The 23,416-nt window shown below is 41.1% G+C and overlaps 1 protein-coding gene across 1 annotated transcript in view; it reads left to right on the top strand.

Annotated features, from left to right (window-relative positions):
- The window catches only part of Brdt (bromodomain testis associated), a 45,550-nt gene that overhangs the window by 16,089 nt on the left and 6,045 nt on the right, over positions 1–23,416 (top strand). Inside the window, exons 6-16 of the mRNA XM_052735670.1 lie at positions 416–544; positions 1,277–1,465; positions 2,473–2,645; positions 2,780–3,060; positions 3,151–3,276; positions 3,344–3,508; positions 12,682–12,743; positions 13,447–13,621; positions 20,003–20,100; positions 21,297–21,502; positions 22,143–22,320. Coding sequence (XP_052591630.1) covers positions 416–544; positions 1,277–1,465; positions 2,473–2,645; positions 2,780–3,060; positions 3,151–3,276; positions 3,344–3,508; positions 12,682–12,743; positions 13,447–13,621; positions 20,003–20,100; positions 21,297–21,502; positions 22,143–22,320 — 1,782 coding nt within the window. The remainder of the gene's footprint in view (positions 1–415; positions 545–1,276; positions 1,466–2,472; positions 2,646–2,779; positions 3,061–3,150; positions 3,277–3,343; positions 3,509–12,681; positions 12,744–13,446; positions 13,622–20,002; positions 20,101–21,296; positions 21,503–22,142; positions 22,321–23,416) is intronic.

The raw sequence follows: 23,416 nt of genomic DNA on the forward strand, positions 1-23,416 counted from the left end.
GGCCACAGTTAGACTTGAGGCTTGTGAGAGCTGTGGGTAGAACTGCCCAGCATCTTTCTTGCTGGGGCTACCTGACTTATCTTTTGGATGTGGCTCTGCTTCCTCTTCCCTAACCAGGGAACCATAGTTTGTGTTTGCCTTGGCTTCTTTTTGCTGTGCTGCTCATCTGTTTCTCCAGTGTTCAGCCGCCTTATCATTCCGTTTTTGATTTTTGAAAGTTCTTCCCCTCTTTGGAATGAAATCTAGTTTTTTATTCTCCTGACACTCACAGAGGGAAACTGATAGTTCACCATCTTATCCGGAAGTTGAAAGTATTTTCTCTGTGTTATTTTTCCGCGTTTCCCTGTATGTCTAAATTATTTCATGTGAATTGACTTTAGTTGTTTGTGAATCCTTCTGATTTTTCCTTAAATAGGGGAAAATGGACAACCAAGAATATAAGGATGCATATGAATTTGCTGCAGATGTCAGATTAATGTTTATGAATTGCTACAAATACAATCCTCCAGATCACGAAGTCGTGGCAATGGCTAGAATGCTTCAGGTGAGGCTTCATTCACGGAGAGTGCTTTCCTCTGAGCATAAGTTATATTTTCTGAACCATATCAAGAGACAAAGGATACCTCTGTCCTTAAATAGTACTAAATAATTTACAAATGACTTATTAAACTGTGGAGGTTTATCCTTTGAGTTAATGAAGTTGCCTACTTTGCAGAAGAAATAAATGAATGGTTAGTGAGAGAGGACAGTCGGTTCCTTGTAGTATCAGCTGAGCACCCATCCTGCTTTAGAAAGGGGCCCAGTCTTGAGTCACTGAAGGCTAGAATATATAAATATATATATATATATATATATATATATATATATATATATATATTACATGGCTTACCTTAACTACCCAGCCCTTGAACAAAGTTTCCCTTAATCATGTGAGCCGTTGATACTGCTGAGAAATGACGAGGACATTCGCTGAGACAGACAGACACACAGACAGACAAAAAGGTCATCTTACATTTCTTCTGGTGTCTTAAAGAAGTCTGCCCCAGATACATCAGTGTGTGTATTTTAAAGCATTCTTGTTGCACTAAATCAGAAATGGAGTAAACCAAACCAGGTGGCACATGTCTACAATCCCAGCACTCTGGAGGTGGGCAGGAGGATTTCGAGTTCCAGGCTAGCCTGGGCTACATGATGAATTCCAGGCTAGCCTGAACATGGTGAAACTCTGTCTCAAAATAAACCAAAAAAATGTGAACAGGCTAATTTTCCATTATAGGATGTTTTTGAAATGCATTTTGCCAAGATTCCTGATGAACCTGTTGAGTATATGCATGCATATCACCTTCCAACAAACAGCGCAAAAGCCCTCAGCAGAGAGAGCAGCAGTGAGCCCTCCTCGGGAGACTACTCTTCTGAAGATTCCGAGGATGAACGAGTGCAGCATCTCGCCAAGCTTCAGGAGCAGGTGGCCGAATATGACGCAAGTGTTGATGGTCCCTGAGCTGCAGTCTGTGATGCAGTCCTTGTAGACGTACAGCTGTGACATTTAAGTCACTTCATGTCTATAGCCTTAGTTATGTTTTGGCATATTTGCCATGTTAAATATTTCTTACTCAAATATCTATATGCTCTTCAATCCTAGAGCCACACCTCTTCCTCCTCCTCTTTGAAACTGTCTTGTGTACCCTGGCTTGTCACGAGCTTCTGATCCTTCTGCCTCTACCTCTCCAGTGCTGGGACATGTGTGCACCATGATGCCTGGGGTTCTTTACAATCCTGTTGTCTGCATTCCTAGTCTGAACAGTTGGTTCTGACTGACATCTTATGGTATAATGTGGGACCTTTTATGAATGAGATCATTTGCTACTTTCTGTGATAAAACTAGCTTTTTTCTGAGGTCATGCCTGAAGACTGGGACTGGAGAGATGGCTCGGCAGTTCCAAGCCCTGGCTGTTCTTCCAGAGGACCTGAGTTCGGTTCCCAGCACCTGTGTCAGGCTGCTCACAACTACCTGTAATTCCAGCTCCAAAGGCACTTGCATATATGTGACCACACACACAATTATTAAAAAAAAAATCTTTTGAAAGAAACCTTAACACCTAGAAATGTTAACTGTTCTTGGGCTGTATTAGTTTTATTACCATGCTATTTACTTATTTGTAATTTTGGATTCAAATACAGGACCTCGCACAGGGTAGGAAGGTGCTGTGTTATTGAGCTATGTTTTCAACCCTCCTGGACCAGTTTTAAAGGATAAATTTTTAGGTTGAGCATGAGATAGTGTTTGAAGTTTTGTGAACACCTTTTAAAACACTGGACTTCTAAAATGAAGCAAAATCCTGAAGGAAATAGAACATGAAATGAATTTCACAAAGGCTGGGCATAACTTTGGAGTACCATGTTTTTCTAGTGTCTTTAATGGTTTAGATCCATGAATGCTTAAAGGTTTTTGTTTGTTTTTTCCTTTCCCAGCTTAATGCCGTTCATCAGCAGCTACAAGTTCTGTCCCAAGTTCCCTTACGTAAGCTAAAGAGAAAGAATGAGAAGTCTAAAAGGGCACTAAAAAGGAAAAAGGTTAACAACAGAGATGAAAATCCAAAGAAAAAGCCCAAGCAAATGAAACAAAGGGAAAAGCCCAAGAGCAAGTAAGTATGTTTGATGGGAATTGATTTTGCTAGAAGGGTAGCGTTTTATTTTTAGCCTATGAGAAACCCCTGGGTTCCATCCCCCTACCTAGATTAATTGATTAAGATGAAACGAATGTATAATTTTGTTACAGTCAACCAAAAAAGAAGAAGCCACTTTTGAAATCTGAAGATGAAGACAACGCGAAGCCCATGAACTATGATGAGAAAAGGCAGCTGAGTCTGGACATAAACAAACTTCCTGGGGAGAAGCTTGGACGCATAGTTCATATAATACAGTCAAGGGAGCCTTCCCTGAGAAACTCCAACCCAGACGAGATCGAGATCGACTTCGAGACTCTGAAGGCGTCAACACTCAGAGAGCTGGAGAAGTACGTCCTTGCCTGCCTGCGGAAGCGGTCGCTGAAGCCCCACGGTAGGCCGTGCCCCGCCCCACTTCATCCCGCCCGGCCAGGCCCCGCCCCCAGGCCCCGCCCCGCGCTCACGGTTGCTCCTCCTCTCACAGCGAAGAAGGTGGTCAGGTCCAAAGAAGAGCTCCATTCCCAGAAGAAGCTGGAGCTGGAGAGGCGGTTGCTGGACGTCAACAATCAGCTGAATTGTAGGAAACGGCAAACAAAACGTCCAGCAAAAGGTAGGTGGCGGTTTCTCAGTGCCCTCCCGTGACCTCTGACCGGTGTTAACGCTCCCCTGTTTTGCAGCGGAGAAGCCGCCGCCGCCGCCGCCCCCGCCGCCGCGGCCCCCGGAGCTGGTGAGCGGGTCCCGCCTGAGCGACAGCAGCAGTAGCAGCAGCAGCAGCAGCAGCTCGGGGTCCGCGAGCAGCAGCAGCGACTCGAGCTCCTCCGACAGCAGCGATTCGGAACCAGGTTAGCTGGCCCCTAGGCGCCCGCCGCGGTGGGGGGAGTGGCCTGTCCCTGTAGAGTCGTGAGAGTATTTAGAAGGAGGACCTGTGCTTTGGGTGCCATGATCCTTATTAAAACGCGTGAGACGCATTACACTTTCCTTAAAAGAGATACTGTATGAAAGGAAACGTCGTAGATATATAGATAGATAGATAGATAGATAGATAGATAGATATCTATCTATATATATATGACGTGACTTGCAGGTCTGTCGTGCCAAAGGTGGCTTACTTCCGGCAGGGTGGTCTCCTAGGAAATGTACTAGATTTAAAAGCAGAGTGCTGCTTTAGTACTTCTTTTTAGATACTGAAAACGTTATTTAGGATACCTCAGTGTGTTCCCAATGCACTTCGGGTCACTCTAATGTTGTGAAGTATGTCCTGTTTGGACACCGCTTTCTGAGTTGAACTGTCATTTTGAATTAAGCCACTGGTCCCAAAATTTGTAGAGCATATTTTTTCACTCTATGTGTTTCTTAACTATAGAACATTAGCTTTCATCTATAGGAAAATAGATGGACGTACTATATTCTCTTGTCCAGCTTGTCAGTGGTGTTGAACCAGGTCGCTCCTATTTTGTTTGACTTCCGTGACTAGTTACATAGCTGGCATGTGATCACTGCCCACCCTACCAAGATGCTGGCTGACAGTGCTGTTCTGTTTTAACCAAACAGCAAATGCAGAATACAGGGCACTTTCTTCCCTAAAATTTGCTTTATTGTAAATGAGATGTTTCTTGTGAGGAGGTTCAGTCCTCCTTTTTAATTAAAAAGAACCCTACAGAAACTCTAACTAGAGGAGTTGCTGGCATTTGCAAAAACATGCTTTCTGTAGCCCACAGTCAGGGTCTGCTGGCTTGCAGGAACTCTGTCTTCCTTTGGTTCTGTTTCGTTAGCTTTTCTGTGGAGCTAACTGCTGCATTTGGTTTTCACATTTCTGAGTACGTAGTGGTAAACAATTTTGTAAAATTCAAAAGAATTTTTGCTTTGGTTAGAATTTGTCATTCTAATACATTTTAAAAATCATTTAGAGCTCTTATGAGGTATTTCTCATATTTGACTTCTGAGCATAAAACAATACTGGAAAAAAATCCAAGTTGCATTTAGTATTTTAAATTGTAACAATTTACAATTGTAATTTTATCAAATAAAGTATTTGTGACCTAATAAGTTACAGCACTTTGTCTTTTATTTGTAGGATAAAACTATTATTCTATTAGTTTGAATTATTTAACTTTAAAAATTCAATAGATACTTTGAGCGTTAGAAAAATACTATATATAGCTGTTTGATGTAGCACTTCAATATTTAGAATACCTTCCTTCCTTCCTTCCTTCTTACTTTTTCTGCCTGGCTCACTATGTAGCCTGACCTTGCTTTCTAGAGCAGATTGTCCTTGAACTCAGCAATCCTGCCTCTGCCTCCCAAATACTGCCATTACAGGCATGCTGTACCACACCAACTCTTGATAGGATTTCTTAGTATGTTACTTGATGAGAAGAAAATGTTTATCACCAGCCATATGTTCTTAAAATGGTTTAATATTTTTTTCTAACTTTTTAACAGAACATCTCATCCTCAGAATTCTAATCTTAAAACATTAGCATTCATGGTTGATGTCATGTTTCTCAAAGAGTTTTTGTTTTGTTCTGTGGTGTAGAGACTAAGGCTAGTTGTACTTTTGCGTACAAAGCAAGCACTCAGGGCTGAGCTATGTCCTCACTGAGTTTCCTGGGTTGGTCTGGAACTTACTCTGCAGCCCAGGCCATTCTTGAACTCACAAAACAATTTTGTAAAATTGAACAGAATTTTTACTTTGGTTAGAATTTCTCATTCTAATGCATTTTAAAACCATTTTGAGCTCTTATTATGAAGTATTTCTTATATTTGACTTCTAAGCATAAAATAATACTAGAAAAAATCCAAGTTGCATTTATGACCCCAAGGAGGGAAGTCATAGTCCTACCCCTGTAGACTGACCTAGAAACTGTTTAAATATGTATATTATTAAAATAAAAGCAGCAAATTCTCTCCCCTCCTTTGGTGCTGGAGATTGAACTCGGCTCTTACATACCAGGCAAGCAATTTAAACACTGAGCTGTATGTATACCTCAGCTCCATTTTTTAATTTAATTTCAGACCATCTTATGAATCATGTGACTTGTTACGTTGAGATCTGTTTGTCTTCTTAGTGGATACTGTAAATTGTCTTTTGCTGTTGCTTGAGATAGAATCTCACTGTGTAGCCCAGGATTTTTTGTTACTCCTCTTACAGCCTCCTGAGTGCTGGGATCACAGGCATGTGTTGCTACACCTGGCTCTTGAAATTTTAATTATTTTTGAATATACAATCTATCCACTTTATTGAGGGAAAGCCCTGTTTAAGTGTATTATAAATTACAAAGTCTAAAGTGGGAAGAAATTACATCTTTGCTTTCAATAAGCAAATTAAGAATAGAATCTTTTAATACTTTAATATTAATATGAATGTTTAATGCTGATACTAAATACTTTAAAATGGCATAAGGCTTCTTAATTGCTAGTGTGTAAACTAAGAACGTTTTTACTTCCCAGAGAATAACAATAAAATTTTTTTTAGCAGGGTTGTAAATTGTAGAGAAAAAAATAAGGCAGACCACATTAATGCAATGTTTTTTCAAAAATAATCAAAGCACCTCTGTTCTTGACTGAGGTAGCCATCTCAAACACTAGCCGGCAAACATGTTGCCAACTTTCATTGTTTGGTGGAAATAGCTTATTTACCTCCCCAAAGGTAAAAGTAAAGTGTATTAACAAAACATCTAAAAAAAGTCAAGCCAGGCATGGTGGCACATACTTGTAATCCCAGCACCCAGGACGCTGAGACAGGAGTGCTGAGTTTAAGGCCAGCATGGACTAGTAATGAGACCTTGTCTCAAAAAAAAAAAAAAAAAAAGAAAAGAAAAAGAAAAATTAACTGAAAATATCAGTAAGATTTTATATGATTTGTTTAGAATGCTTACCAATGAATGTCCTGATCCTGAGAGTCTCGGTCATAGAAGCAGCTTTGCTGAAGGCTTTGGTGGCATACATACTTTCTTATTAAGCTAATCCTTACTTTTTAATTTATCTACCTTTTAATACTTGTCATACTGGATTTTAAAAATGTTATTAGCATATGTTAATTATACTTAATAATGGGTTTATTATGACATTTTCATACATGTGTATATTTCGATTATACTCACCACCACTTTCTTGTGTCTCTCTCCTGCTCCTCTTCCCAATTGTCTCTTTTATGTGTGCGTGTGCATGAGTGTGTGTGTGTGTTCCCATGTGTGTGCATGCGTGTGCAAGTGTTCCTCCCAGTGAGTTTGTGTTCAAGTGTATGTGTCCCAGTGAATGTCATTGAGGGTGAAAGTTTACCCTCAAAAAAAAAAAAAAAAAAAAAAAAAAAAAAAAGGCATGAGTCCCTTACTGGCGATTATCCACTGAGGAAAAAGTCTCTTCCCAGTGAAAGGTGGGGCCCCACAGCTCCTTCCTCTTCCACAGCAGGGTATCAATGGGCTCAATCCTGTGGCAGTTTCTTCCTAGGTTATTTCAGACACTTGACTATAGGCAGTTTTGTTTTGTTTCCTTTAGTTAGTCATAGTTTTTAGGACTATAGGTGTCTGGGTCAGGTCCAGTTCCTCTTCTGATTCCTAAGTTCCTGTTCTTGCTTCTCTGTGGGTTGGCTCCTCAGCAGTAGAATGCTGTTTAGGTGTGGCAAACATTTTAAAGGTAATGAATGTCCTAGTTAGGGTTTCTGTCGCTGTGATGAAACACCATGACCAAAGCAGCTCGGGGAGAAAAGGGTTTATTCAGCTTACACGTCCACATCATAGTCCATCACTGAAGGAAGTCAGGACAGGAACTCAAACAGGGCAGGAAGCTGGAGGCAGGAGCTGATGCAGGGGCCATGGAGGGTGCTGCTGACTGGCTTGCTCCCCATGGCTTGCTCCCCATGGCTTGCTCAGCATGCTTTCTTATAGAACCCAGGACTAGCAGCCCAGAGATGGCCTCACCCACAATGGGCTGGGCCCTCCCCCATCAATCACTAATTAAGAAAATGCTCTACAGGTGTGCCTAATCCCAGTCTTTTATTTTCTCAGTTGAGGCTCCCTCCTCTCAGGTGACTGTAGCTTGGGTCAGATTAACATAAAACTAACCAGCATAGGTAATATTGAAAACCACATGAGTGTTATAAGTAGCTTTAAAGCTGTTTGTTCTGAATCACCCAAAGAGCTACTGCCCATTATTATGACTTCAGTTTGTACATTTTTTAAAACATACTCATTTTTTACTTTGTTAAGCAGGACTAATTAATTACACAGTGGAGTACAAATTTCCAAGGAATGTCTGTTGAAAAATCTAGGAGATTAATTTAATTATCATTTCAAGCAAGATATCAAATCTGTTTCAAGATAAGACTTGCTAAAGAAGTCCTAAATCGTTCTAAAATAAACATGAGAACCTGTGGGCCAAAGGTAGTTCTTCATTACAATGTGATTTGATCATTTATATTTTCTTTTTGACTGACATCAACATCTGCAAACCGTCATGTACAGATAAATCAAGAACATTTATTAAACATTGGTGTAAATATAAACCCTTTAAATTTATTTTTCATATCTGTCGAAATACCAAGTGTCAGATTCAAGATACAGATGAGGCTTGAAAATAAAGTCAATTCTGCACAGCCTGCATTGGCTGCATTGGTGCTCTTGTGGGAGCTGTTACAACAGTTCTGAGACTCAACAAACTGCTTTTGAGTGACATGATAAAGAGGAATATAATTAGTTGCCTTTATCCTGTGACGTAATCAAATTATTGAGACAAACAGTCCTATGGCTTAGCTCCTCGACCACTTTGGCCAGGCTGGGTTGTGAAGGGCAGGAGTACTCCAGAAACTCGGGGTTCTGGGCCACTTCGAACTGCATGAGACCCTGGCTCAAAAGTTAAACAAAAATAAGTAGAACACTAGTGCTTCTGTTTGGAACCTTATAGGAAACAATCCAAGAAACTGCGTAAGTGTAAGCTCAAATTCTTAGTGTAAAGTAGAATGTTTGAAGCATGTTTAATGTGATTGATACACAGTTAACACAAAGCGACTCCATAGTAATAACATTAGTTCTATCTTTTGTCAGTGATTTCAAAGTAGGAATAAAGTAATTTATCACTTCACTGCCATTGAGGTTTTCTGCAGAAGCACAAAGAATATGATTGTATTTCTCTCAATTAAAGTCTTTTGATTCAAAGGACTAGAAGGGTGTAGAAAGATAAAAGCCAAGGATTCAGGCTTGGTACAATAAAATAAAAATAGACTCATACACTGAGGTCTGTATTGAAGTTGGACCTTGCAATAATCATTTCTGTCCTGTGCATTTTTTATTTTTTCTACACAAGCTATGCCTTCCCGGATAAATATATTATCTGAAATAGTACTTCCCAATCATGGCAGTGTTAGAATGAAAGGCCTGTAAGCTTTTTATAATACTGTGTCTGAATCTGAATTGGAATGGACAAGGGAAACAGGTATGCATAGCCTTAAAAATATACCGGGTTGGGATGGCACAGTTACAGTAATGACTCAGCCCTTTAGAGCAGTGGCTGCTCTTTCAGAGGACCTGGGTTCAGTTCCCAGCACCCACCTGTGGCTCTCAACCATCTGTAATTCCAGGGGATCTGATGTCCTCTTCTGGCCTGTGCAGGCACCAGGCTCACAGGTCACACATAAGTAAAATACTGGCAAATAGTCATTCACAAGAAATAATTAAATTTTAAGGTTTCTAAGGTACTATCATGTTTGAGAATACCTGTAGTTGTTGGCTCTTTTGTGGCTGTCCCTCTTCTAACTCAAGTTGAAAGACTCATTGTAAAAGGAGCAAGTTTTTATGACTGGTTTATTTTAATGTTAAGGAAACCTCCAAACACTACAAGGAAAATAGCCAAAGGTTCTTAAAGAGACCGAATTACTTAGTGCAGGACCAGTTGTCGGGGTTTATAAACCATAGAACATGATCTGGGCAGTACCTTTGGACAAATCCTCCCATACCTCAGGGCCCGCTGTCTCTGTAGACTACGATGAAGCTGCCACACAAACAGTGCAGTCACTTCTGTGGACTGTTAGAATGGGATGTGGTTTCTCTAATCTCATACATTTTGGTAATTACTTCTTGTGTGTGTGACATCATGTTCATGTTTTGCATTGTAGTTTTGAATTCATATTCAACCTTTTGGGATTTTATTCCAAACCAGCCTGCTGGTGACGTTGGTATCTCTTGAGCATAGACTTCAGGACTTTCATAGATGACTAGGTACTGAGTAAACCTGTTAACCAACTCTCTACCAATTCCAGCTATTTTATTTTAACTCTAGTAAGTTTACTGTGTAGTTCAGAATAAAAACTTTATAATCAAAATTTTAAATCAGGTTTTTGAGAGATATGAAATCATATGCATTTGATTTGTGGTTCATTTATATTACTCAATAAGTGTGTCTTAATATAGGCATGTATATTGTGGTTGTAATTGTTGTCAACTTAATCTATGTTTCCCAAATATGGTAGATCATTATTACTAATTGAAATACAATGTTAAGCTTAATAGCAAAAATGTGCATATATGCATTTCTATCCACCATGTTTCTGGGAGGCAGTTACTTAAGATGAGGATGAGAAGCAAAGCACTAAGTCATGGCTCTCCTTATTCACCTGTTATATCCTGTAATGCATTTAAATATTAAAGATGCTGTAGTGTAGTGTTAAATATACGATATGTACTAGGTAATTTTGAAATTTCTATTTAAAGTTCTTTGCCTTTTGCTAGTGTCTCCAGATCTTGAGGTACTAATTTTTATAAGCCTAAATGTTAGTTGTATATGTCATAAAACTAAGAAGATATTCTTAAGTTTTTCTTTGCAAGACACCAATGTGCCATGTCATATTCTTATTTCACTAAGGTGTCTACATTGTAGGACATTGTAGTTTAGGTGCATGTTTGAATAACTAAGATTAATAGATTTGTGTATTATTATATTAATGAAATGTGTTTTTGTTTTTTGTTCAAGCTGAAACTGTAGTTTCTTCTTTAAGTGTGAAGGACCCTGGATCTCTCTAACCTCAGTGTGTTCAGTCTCTCCCCGTCACCCCTCTACCCAATCCCAACACTAAAATCAATCTTGGCTGAGTGATACTGGCTCGTATCATTTTAAATACTTGAATTCTTTAAATTAAAGCATGGCTTTGAGTGCCATTTAGAAATTTTAACAGTGTCCAGCATCAAATATTTTAAGAGAGGAAAGAACAGTAACACATCCAGTGGAAACTGATGGCATTTCAGGAGGCAGAAGGTAACTATTAAATTAGAATGTTTTAAGTTTGAATAATATTTGGTGTTGATCAGCCTCGGTACCCTTGGGCTTGAACCAGACACCATTCAGGTGGTTCGTGATGGCTGACTTGGAGTGATGGATCGAGGCAGTAACCTCCAGTTTGCTGCTTTACCACACGGCAGAGGCTTGTGCCAGGGAGGATGGTACCACAGTCCATTGTACAATAAACAAAAAGGAACCTTGTCACACCATGACAGGCAGAAGGGCAGAAAAATTTTTATATTTATGTCTACTGCTAGTGCCAGCTGAACAGATATTTGTAGGGTAAGGAGGCTCTTTGAACCCATTGGTTCCTGGGGGCTGTAGGTGATGGAGGACTTACCTTAGAAGCGTGCACACAGCCCTGGATACCATCCCCAGCATCACACAAACTAGGTGTGATGTCGTCTACCTGCTGTCCTAGCACTTGAGAGGTAGAGGCAGGAGGAGGAGTAATTCAAGGTCATTCTCAGCTACAGAATGAGTTTGAGGCCATCCTGGGCTAGATGAGACACTGTCTCAAAAACAAAAAAGACAACTTATTTGTTACTATCTAGTAGAAACTGCCAAGTAGTTTTCAAGTAAAGGGTTATTAATTAGATGGATCTTCGAGTTTAGCTGGGGTATAGGATACTTCACTTATAGTAAATTCATCCTCTGTATCCTCGCAGATAAATAAGTAACTCTTGTTTCTCTTGTGGTGTGTTCTCAATGATTTAACTAAGGCCTGTTATGGCTTCTTAGCTGGTATAATTGGTACTACTGTCTGAAAACTGAGCTCTGTTTTGTAACTTTGTTTTTAAATTCTCACATAAGTCCCTTACACTGAAGGAGCGCTGTTGTTTTTTTCCTGAATGTAATCCAAAGTAGAATTTCTAAATGAGTGTTTATTCCATCACGAGCAAAGAAGATTGGGGAAAATATCTTTTCCCATTTAAACTAAAGTGGCCTGGTTTAAATAGGTCAAAATCTGTGACTATGAGAATTTCTTGGTATAAGAGATTGGTATTAGAGGCATTCTTTTGAAGTGAGACCTTTCTTTTTTTTCATGAGCCCCAAAAGTTTTACTTTATTTCTTTCCTTGAAAAACAATAATAACGGGGCTGGAGAGATGGCTCAGCAGTTAACAGCATTGGCAGCTCTTCCAGACGTCCTGAGTTCAATTCCCAGCAACCACATGGTGGCTCATAGTTCTCTATAAGGGGATCTGATGCCCTTTTCTGGCATACAGTTGTACATGCAGATAAGCACCATAGACAATAAATAAATCTTAAAAAGAAACAATAACATATATTTAGGGTGTCTGACATGTTTTTGATATATGCATGTATCTTAGAACAATTCAATCAATAACATGAACACATCTGCCACTACATATTTTCTGTGTTGAAAATACTTAAAATCTGCTATGTTAGCATTTTTCAAATACGCAACTTATTATCAGCCATAGTCACTTTATAACAGAGCTCCTGAATTTGGTCTTCTGTCCATCTGAAAGGTTGTGCTCTTTGACAGACATTCTGTGGCCTAGGCTGAGTCCCTTTGACTGATGTCCTGTGACCAGGGCTGAGTCCCTTTGACTGATGTCCTGTGACCAGGGCTGAGTCCTTTGACTGAGTCCTGTGACCAGGGCTGAGTCCCTTTGGTGGGTTCTCAGTTTCATGCTACTTCATTTCTAATATGGAAAAGTTGTAAATTGATAGTTTTTAAGCTTACAAATATTGAAATAATTATCTATATACATTTTCAGAAACATTTCCTAAATTTACTGGCGTAAAACAGAATGATGTGCCTCCAAAAGAGAATATAAAGGTAAGCTGAATCTTTTAATGTCAACATTGAGAACAGTATAGGTGCTGTAATGGCTACTGTAGTAGTAACTTTCTTTAAAACATCTGGGGAGTCTGGGTGTGTTAGTGCCCATAAATGGTGTCAGCACAGAGGAAGCAGAGGCAGGAAGCCCACAGGTTTGGGCTTGTCTGAGCAAGAGACTCAAAAAGAAAAAGAAAAATACCACATTTTTTTTTTACATTAAAAAAGTCACTGTTCTCAGCTCATCAACTAGGTGTTCAAAGACGTCTTCTTAAAAGATGTTGACTATAGAAATGACTTGTCTTCCTCCTTCTTATAATATAATAACTGTTATATGTCAAACAATTAAATAGAGTAAGTTCTAGAAACTCTAGCTCAGCCTCAAGATTGGGGATACAGAGAATCCTTGTGTCTTGGTGCATAAAAGGGGTGTGCAGAGTCCTATGCAGAATCTCTACAAAACTAGGAGATGATCCCTCAGGATTCTAAGATCATAGGCATCACGCAAGCTATTTCAACTTCCTAAACCGTGGTCTCCTCATTACAGGGTCTTCTTGAACAGGTCTGTGTGACTTAAGTAGTGCATTTTCAAAAGGTGTAATTTAAGCATCATGAGTCTGTTGCTTACCTCTTGTGGTCCAGTTCTCTTAGTTATGCTTCTTATGTGGTAAGAACTCTGAAGGATAACTTGATCTTTGTCTAGCAGATACAATCTTCTGTGCGACACATAGCCTCTGCTGAACCTCCCCTTGCTCAGCAGACTACAGCACCATGTGCAGTACCAGGGAAGCAATCCCAGCAGGTGTATGGCTACCATGGGTCAGAACATCTGCAGATCATGGAGAACATTGCATCTGTGCAGACTTGGCCTCTTTCAGGTAAGAAACACAAGTGAGGCCACATGTGAGAACACTAAAGGCATTGCCAATGTTACACACCCAAGAAACACTGAATGAGCCAGGTCCAGGCTGAACTAGTCCCTGACGTGCTGTTAGAAACTGTCTGGCTTATATACATAAGCACTCACTATACTTTATAATTTGTAGTTAATTTGCTTGGGTATATAGATGATGAAAACCTCTTCACTACCCAAGCTTAGCACCATATTTTAGCTACCTTGGTGAATGGTGTTCTAACACCTATGTGGAGAAGGTAAGCTACAGTGGTGTAGGGAAAACATCGTAGGTTTTCTGTTTTTCTTTTTGAGGCAGAGTCACAAACTCTCCATATTCTCCAGACTCTCCTTGTACTCACTGTGCACCCAGGGATGACCTTGAACTCCAGATTAGGAGAAACATGGCTTTGCTTCTCTTGTTGCTTCCAGTGTGAGGCTCCATTGTGTTTTGTCTTTAATCATGTTATAGCCATCCTTGTGGGGAAAGAAATGGAGATCAGAGAAAAAAATAAACCAGGGACTAGGCTTGTAGCTCAGTGGTAGATCATATGGTTAGCATATATGAGGCCCCTGGTTCAATTCCCAGTACAAAACAACAATAAAAAAACCCACAAACCCTGAATAAACCATAAACAAGAGAGAAAGAGTAAGACAGACTGTTGGGCCAGGTGAGGCAGGGCCAAGTGTGTCCAAAGGATGAGCACAGTCCCCAGGGTAGAGCCCTGTGTCCCATCCTGGAGATACACGTTAAAATGCTTAGACCAGAGAAAGAAGACATGGTTGTTCTAAGTCACAGTCTCAGACTGCATTTGGGCTTGGGCTGGAGAGATGGCTCAGTGGTTAAGAATACAGGCTGTTCTTCCAAAGGTCCTGAGTTCAATTCCCATCAACCACATAGTGCCTCACAACCATCTGTAATGGGATCTGGTGCCCTCTTCTGACGTTCAGGCAGCATGCAGACAGAGCACTCATACCTTTAAAAAAATACGTAAATAAATAAATTTAAAAAAAAATTAGGCTTTTTATTTTCATGAAACAAGGAACTTTTAAGAGAAGCGTGCATTGGCAGAGCTCTTGCCCAGCATGCCTGAGCCTGAGGTCAGTGTCCTGCACCAGAGAAAAGAAAGGAAGGTTTATAAAGAAGAAGGCTGCTGCTCACTAAACGGTGGGTTGAGGTGAAGATGCTCTGACTAATTAGGACCAAGAAGTCTAAATCTAAGTTGCTGCAACTAAAACTAACGTCATGACCATGGAAAGATTAGGTTAGAAAGATAGTTTTGTAGCAGAATATATAGACATCAGGAGAATAAATGACAAGCCAGAGTATCGAACAGTTGGAAATAAGAGGCAGAGCTCATTTGGATATCTAACTGGAAATATCAAAAGCAGAAATGGGTATCTGGGACTAACAGGAGTCTAATATGATTTAAGCATCGCCACTAATAGTTAAGATAAATTAGGTGTAATTTAGGAAGCCATGAGAATGAATGAAGGGAGGAAAATGTGCAAACTAGGAGAAGAGTGGCTAAAGACAAAATTCTAGAAAAGAAAATCTCAATAAAAGAAATGAGCAAATTAAAAGTAGTGGTCCAGATGCTGTGCTGTGCCTGTCATCCCAGCTACCCCCAAGCTGCAGCAGGAGGCTGTGTAAGCCTAGACGTTCACGACTTCTTCAAAGAAGAAAAGGAAGAGGAGGTGATGAGACAGGAGGAAGGTCGTGAGGAGGAATGCCGCCTGGGCCACTAACTACAGAGCATGCCTGTGGGTGGAGGGACAGGAGAGGCCCCAGCTGACCACGGGGCACTGCTTTTCCAAGTGTGTGTAGGATTATAGGAGCTGTTTCTACATCTGCGATGCAGTCGGCCCTGGGTAGGTGCTTGAGTCGGGACAGTGGGAATGGCTGGGCCCTCACACAGATATAAAGCTTTTTTTCTTTTTGAACTCAAAGGCTTGAATGTTTGAAGGCAGATTAGTAAAAAGTGAGCGGAGTAGGGAGAAGCTGCCGTTTTGCTGGAGTGTGCTTGTAGACAAATGGTGAGAAGAGCATCACCCTCAAAAAGGAGGAAAAACAGGAACAGACGTGATATTCTGTTATTCCCTTTTTGAGAGAACACCTTGTCTCTAACAAGGCAAGCTTTTAATGACTGAGTCTTCAGAAAGGGTAACCCAGCTATGGGCAACGTGGTACATAAGGCAGTTTCTCTGGACATTTTATTGTAATGTTTTCTAGCTGTAGGTGGCAGTATGCCCAAGGGAATTGTAAATGTATAGAAACTGTAAAACTATGAAGTTTACTTTTCTAGAGTTTTAATTTCAGTGTAAATCAACTTTTGCTTAAAAATTACTTTAAATTTAAATGATTAACAATTTTCTTTTCAAAGACAAGACTTCACTATGTAGCTCAGGCTGGCCTCAAACTCACAGTGATCTATCCACCTGTCTCTGCCTCATGAGTGTGAGGATTAAAGGCATGCACCACCACATCCAGAAATTAACAATTTTTGTTCTTCAAATTTCTTTTTTTTTTTCAAGATTTATTTACTTATTATGTATACAGCGTTCTGCCTGCACGCATCCCTGCAGCCAGAAGAGGGCACCAGATCTCATTATGGATGGTTGTAAGCCACCATGTGGTTGCTGGGAATTGAACTCAGGACCTTTGGAGGAGCAGCCAGTGCTCTTAACCTCTGAGCCAACTCTCTAGCCCCCCCAAATTTCTTATTGAAAAAATAGTATATTATTAACTTTAACCCTCTCTGCCATCATCTCCATATGAAATGAAGTTTTCTCTCATTAAATTGAAAATTTGTGTCTTAAAAGATGACAAAAATATCATTATAGTTTACTCTTTCCCCATCTCATAAACATCTCCATTAAATTCTGCTCAACTGTTAAAAACAGACAGTGAGCTGTCATATCAGCGTGAATTCACATGCAAATAAAAGGTAAATCAGAGACGGGAGGAAGTAACAAAAGCTGAATCAATAAGGCAAAAGTAAGATGGGCAAAGGCAACACCGAGGAGGAGGAGTCAGGCCGGCTAACTCCCTGGGAGGCCTCGGAGCTGTGCAATGGAGATAAAAGACCTCCCTGTAGACTTCCGTGACTGAGCATTCCAAATGGAAGAAACAGAATGTGTGAAGGATTTTAGGAAACTGACCTTAACATGACTAAAGCTCTGATTTGATGAACAGGAATGTAGAAATAAGTATGAACAAGTGACAGGGGCAGATCACAGAGAACTTAGCAGTTGAAATGCTTTGTTTGGTCTTGGTGGTGAGAGCACAGTCATTGGAAAGCTGATGGTCGTCTTCTGAGCGAAACTGCCGTGATGGGGCGGGGGGGGGGGGGGGGGGGGGGGGGGGGGGGCCGCTAAGGGGAGAAGCAGAGGGGAAGACAATAGAGATGTTACAGTTGTTTGGGGAAGTGAAGTAAGTGGTAGGAAGAAGGAAAAAAAAAAAGATGAAAGACTTGGCAGATGACCTGAGTGCTGCACACAGGCCCTTGTGCTGGTGTTAATTACAGGTGGATCAGGATGGACCCAGGCTGGCTCAAGGTAGCAGGCATGGGACAGAGGTGAGGATTCGAGAAAGGACTTTCATAGTATTTGATGTGTCAAGTGACAACTTCCATAAAAATTATTTCTCAGAATTCGACCCTTGCTATCACCCTAGCCTTGTGACCCTGCTCTTGATTATCCCACCTCTCTGAATGTTTCTTACAGCTACCTTTTTATGTGACTACCTTTAGATACTAATAACATTCTGAATTTATATCCTTAGCTTCTGTTTTCTTTTGAGACAGGGTTGTGCTATGTATGTAGTCCCTTACAATCCTCCTGCCTCAACATCCCAAGTGCTGGGAAACCAGCTGTGTGTCCTGGGTCACTGACCTCCAGCTGCTTCCTTTTCACTGTAGAGCTTCCCACCCAGGATTGCTGAACAAGCACTGCTCTCCCCTCTCAAAATAGTGTGCTCAGCACAGCCTCCCTGTTTACTCAGGTGTGCTGTGTGTCTTCCTTATTCTCTAGATACCATGACATGGAAAAGATTAAGAAACAATGTGCTGTATATTGATTCTGGGTGATCTTTGTTTTTTTCGGTTGTTATTTGCACAATTCAAATGTATCTGGCCTCAGGCATGCTTATACAACACTAGTGAGCATCTTTATTTAAATATCATATAACCAGCTCAAACCATGTAAAAACAAAATTCCCACTTTTCAATCCCCAGATTTTAAAAAGAGATCCATTTTACTATTTTAATTTTTATGTATCTGAGTGTTTGCATGTTTATCTGAGCACCATGTTCATGCCTGGTGCTCACAGAGGCTAGAAGAGGTCGAAGGATCCTCCCGGAACAAGAGTTACAGAGGGTTGTAAATCACTCTGTGGGTGATGGGAACTGAGCCCTCTGAAAGAATAGCCAGTGATTTTAACAGTTTGTCTCTCTCTTCAGTCCTACAGTCCTCAGATTTTATCTTTCCCTTTTTAATTAGTGATGACAAGGCTGTTACCACTTACCAACAAGTTGAGAATCCTGCTAGAATTGTCTTCACTTTGCACACACTCTCTACTTCCTCCTAAGACCTGGTGCAGCTGAGACGGGATGTAATTCTGCCCTTCAGCTTTTCTCCTCACTTTGCCATTCCTCCTTGGATTAAGAAAATGCATGCATGTTGGGCTGAACAGGGTCTGAAGTTAAGCTCTGTTCTTCAATCATGCCTCCTTGGACAGTGTTTTGTTCTCTCTATGATCTCTCTGTTTCTAGCTGTCCTCTAGCCTCAGTTTGGAAACAAATGTGATTTAATCAAGGGATGGAGGGGTGGTAGCAGCTTCGATATAAGTTCCCACAGCATATGAAAAACTAGAATTTTGTGAGTTTGAGTAAGTTAATAAAGACGGTTTTGGTTTTTCATTTCTCTATGCTTTTGATCAACCAATCAAAGTTGATTAGTGTTCAAACTGGATTATAGTATTTTGCTATATCTGTGCTGTCCCATCCCCTCCAACTCCACTTGAACCTCTCCCTGCATGCCTCCTCCCAACTTCATGTCCTCTTCTTCTATTTAATAAAAAAGTAATCTGAGTCCGGTTAATGCTGATTGGTGTGGGACCATCCACTAGAGCATGGGGCAACCATGCACAAGCAGTAGCCACATTACCAAACCAATAGGACTCTTCTCCCAGCAGCTGTCAACTGCCAACAGCTCCTCAGCTAGGGGTGGGGCCTTGTGAGCCCTTATTCCCCATGCTGAAATGCTGACTGGCTTGATCTTGTGCAGGTCTTGTTCAGATAACTATTGTGAGTTCACGAATGCAATATCCGTATCCAGTCCAGAAGACAGCCCTTCACAGTGCTCCCTAGACCCTGCACTCTCTCTTCTATGGTGTTCCCTGAGAGGGAAGTGATACAGTGTAGCCTTTAGATCTGAGCTCTCACACTCATCTGTTCTCAGCACTTTGAACAGTTATGAGTCTGCACTGCTGCCCACTACACAAAGAGAATCTCCTAACCAAGGTTGAGAGCACATATCTATGGGTGTAAACATAAATAATGAGAAGACAATATGACCATTTAACAGAATAGCAGAAGATTCTCCCCTGTGGTCCTTGATGCCTCCAGCCATGAGCTTTTGACCAAGTTTACACTTCCCAGTGTGAATTCTTCCTGTGGAGCAAACCTCAAATATAATCAGAAAGTAGCTGGTTACCCCATGACAGTCCCACACTGTTGCACCAGTGGGCACATTTGCTGGGGAGGTTGGTGTTACGTGTATACTGTCCTGTCCTCTGTATCTGTCACTCACATGGCTGTCTAGAGAGTGCCCCGCCCCGCCTTCTTGGCAGCCTTTCACTGGTCTGTGGTGTTTTATTCACCACGGGGAAGGCAGAATTTTCATGATCGCTTAGCCTGATCCAGATCTACCTCTGGAGCTGAAGCTAGTCTACAGACTGGAGAGCTCCATACCATGAGAACAGGCTTACTCCACATCATGGTGTGTCAGCCATGATGTCAGCCACCCTTCATGGTCCCAAAACAAAAACAAAGGTCACTTTCAAGTGAGAAATGTTTATAACATAACCTGGTAAAAACTTAGTCATTTTATTTATTTCATAAATCTGTGTGTGAGTGAGTCATTACTTGATTTTCTTTTTCCTTAATCAAGATCTTATAAGTAGTACAAACTGACCTTGAATCATGACTCTTCTGCCTTAGCCTCTTGACTGTTGGGATTAAAGACATGTTGTATCTGACTATTTTATTTTTATGATATCTGACGTGGAAAGAAAAAGAAAATTAAACTCTGGATAAGTACCCTGAAGTATTTCCATTATGCCTTTCTAAAGGGTGTGTGCTTCTAGATGATTCCAAACAAGTCTCGAATGGCCCCACTGTGGTGCATACCTCTGCTGAGAATCTCACAATGTTAGAGCCAGACTGTCATGTTCCTGTGCAGAAGGTAAAAATTATGTGATTTTTCTCAAATGTTGAAAGGACTTAAGATTTAATATGAATTATAGGAAAGATTTGTAAACACTAACTAAAATAAGATTGGATCCCTAAACCTAACTTTTGCTTATGTCAAAAAAAAATGCGTGTAAGCAAATGTACCTCCCACCTGCTCTAGTCAGTCTTTTACTTACGTTAACAGCCTGTTATGAGAAGAGTCTGTGGAAGAGTTCTGTGACCTTCAGAGCACACACTGCCAGCATCTTTTTCAGCCTCTTCTAGATGTTTGGGATAATTTAACTATGAGGACATATTCCAGGCATTTGAGACTAATTTTCAAGCTATGACAGTGCTGAATTCTTCTCCCTCCTTAGAAGTACTCAGGGCACAGGCCTCAGCCTCACTGTTTCTTAATGCTTAAGATTGTCATCTGGGCACAAAATTTGACAGTCCCCCTGTTAATGTGTAGAAGGGGACCACACTGAAACCATATGCAACCTTGTTATTTTACTTTGCTCTTAGATAAGTAACTGAGTTTAAATTATCTGTTTTCCCCAACTGAAGTCAAGAGTCCACGAAGGCCTTTCCAACCTTAGGCTGTAGCAGGAATCTTAAAAAGTTCTTATTAATAAAACAAACCTGGAGCCAAGTATTGGGGTGAACACTGGAAGATCAGAGAGACAGAACAAGCCACAATTAACCTCACCTGGCCAACTTCTCAGCTGATCTTGTTTCCTCAGACTGGAAGCCTCTGTGTCCTCATATCCAAATGGCTCTCAGCTGAACTGTGCTGCTCAAAACCTAAAAGCTTAACCAGCCAAATGCTTAACCAGCCAAATGCTTCTAGTTTCTGGTCCTCACGCCTTATATACCTTTCTGCTTTCTGCCATCACTCCCTGGGATTAAAGGCTCACTTTCTGGGATTAAAGGCGTGAGTCACCGTGCTTGGCTGTATCCTTGAACAGATGGATTTCTGCCTCTGGAATGCTAGGATTAAAGGCGTGTGCTACCACTGCCTATCCTAAGTATCTAGTGGCTTTTCTGTTGTCTGACCCCAGATAAGTTTATTAGGGTACACAATATTTTGGGGAACACAATATCACCACATTAGGCTGCTCTGTTACTGAGTCAGAAGATACCATTTTTCTTCCAAAATTTGATTGATATCTATAAACATAAGCTGAATCAAATATTTGTCTATTTTAGGATATAAAGATTAAGAACGCAGACTCTTGGAAAAGTTTAGGCAAGCCAGTGAAGTCATCAAGTGTACTGAAGTCTTCAGACGAGCTTTTCAAGCAGTTTAGAAAAGCTGCGATAGAGAAGGAGATCAAAGCGCGGACACAGGAGCAGATGCGGAGGCACCTGGAGCAGAGCTCAAAGGAGCCGAAAGTGTCTCAGGAGACTCAGAGGTCTGTGGCTTACTGGCTTTATCTGGCTTTGGGAGGCACAGAAATGTACTGACAATTTGTCAAGTACCGTGATTCAGTTGTCTAGTAGAACACACAACGAATTGTATCTTGTCAGTATTTCTATAAATGGTTGTCTCCATTTTTAAAAAGAAATAGACAAGAAATCAAGCTAGTATAGATGTAAATGTTACCAAATTATAATGACCTTATTTCCCAGAACTGTCTTGCAAGTTTTTCCATTCTGATGTAGGAAGATAGTGCTGTGTGCGGGCCATGGTTTTCAGAACTTTTCTTTTTTGTTGTTAATATAGATTACCATAGAAAGCCTGTCCCATCAGAAGGAAAGGTGAGGGTTTGGGGACATAGATAAGTTAGTGCAGGGTTTGCCAAATGTGTGCGAGGTCCTGGATTGACCCCCATGTGGTAGTACTTGCCTGGAATCCCAGCAGCGGGGAAGGTGAAGGTCATCCTTAGCCACATAAAGTCCCGTCAAGAAAGGAAGGAGGGAGGGGGAGGGGCAGAAGGAGCTCTGAGAACCTGGGACCCGTGTGTTGCCTTCTGTTGCCATTGTTTAATCATGTCCTTGTGAAAAAACCTCAAGGAACTGGAAACCCACTTGGAGCCCTCCTGTTTATTTAAGGGAGCTTGGAAATGGATTGACTCTAGAATCTTTATCAAATAAAATGGAAAGCAAGTGTCATGGAGAAGAGCAGGATGAACAGCAGCCCTCAGAAGCTCAAGACAAAAGCAAACTCTGGCTTCTCAAAGACCGGAATTTAGCGAGGGAGAGGGAGCAAGAACGGAGGAGAAGAGAGGCAGTGAGTACCCTTGGCCTCACTAAATCTGACCATCTCTCACCTTCAGAGTGCTTCCCAGAGACGCTGGGGCCACTCCGGGGGACCAGGTTCTAAAGTAAGAGCTCAACACACAGATTTCACCATCAAAAGAAACAAGCTGGACGTAGTGCAGATCAGCTTGTGGAGCCACAGGACTTCCTGGGGTCCCCTCTTTAGTAGACTTTTCAAACTTCCCTGTGACTTAAATTCCTCATTTAAAAAGGGAATAATAATTCCCTGTTATAAGTAGATTAACATGTACTGAGTGCATAAAGAAAATGACTGGCCATGTAAATGAAGTAATTCATTGTTACTACCTTAAAAACCTGTAGCTCATCTCAGACCTGACATGGCTTCCTGGTCAGTGTTTCTTGTGTCTCTTTAGCCGATGGCTAGATTAAGAAATTTGGGAAGAGTTGGGCAATGGTGGCACACACCTTTAATCCCAACACTGGGAAGCAGAGGCAGATGGATCTCTCTGAGTTCCAGGCCATCCTGGTCTACAAGAGTTGAGTTCCAGGATAGCCAGGGCCACACAGAGAAACCCTGTCCCAGAAAAAGAAAGAAATTTGGAAAGAAAATCAGCAAGGTGAGAGTAGACAGCATACATGTGCACTTGATGACCTGGGGTCAGATGATCTGACTTCAGAAGCAGGCCTCATCACTCACAGGGGCAATGATGCAACTGTGCTGGGCTAACTCTTGCTCCTGCTTGAGTATCAAATGTTGTATGGTATGTCTCTTTTCTCCAGTAAGGACACTAATGATGGACTAAAGAATCCATTCCAGGCAAATCTCACTTGGTGAACCCATGAGTTTAGCTATAGTTGTTCACAGGAGCAAGCCTGGGTGAGGGCTTATTCATAAGAACATGGCAGCTCTACTCTTTCCCATGTCCAACAGTAGTTAACTGCTGCTATATCCTCAGGAGGGGAAAAATGTCATTCACCTTTGAGCCCTCTCCTCTTCCATGAGGAAGGAAGTGCCTGATCTTGTGAGGGTCTCGTGTGTAAGTAATAACTACTGCTCTAACTTCACATGGCCCTGTGTCGTGCCAAGAGGACAGACTGTAACAACA

The sequence above is a fragment of the Peromyscus californicus genome, unplaced genomic scaffold, assembly GCF_007827085.1.
Source record: "Peromyscus californicus insignis strain IS unplaced genomic scaffold, ASM782708v3 Scaffold_13__1_contigs__length_99412109, whole genome shotgun sequence".
Taxonomy (NCBI): Eukaryota; Metazoa; Chordata; class Mammalia; order Rodentia; family Cricetidae; genus Peromyscus; species Peromyscus californicus.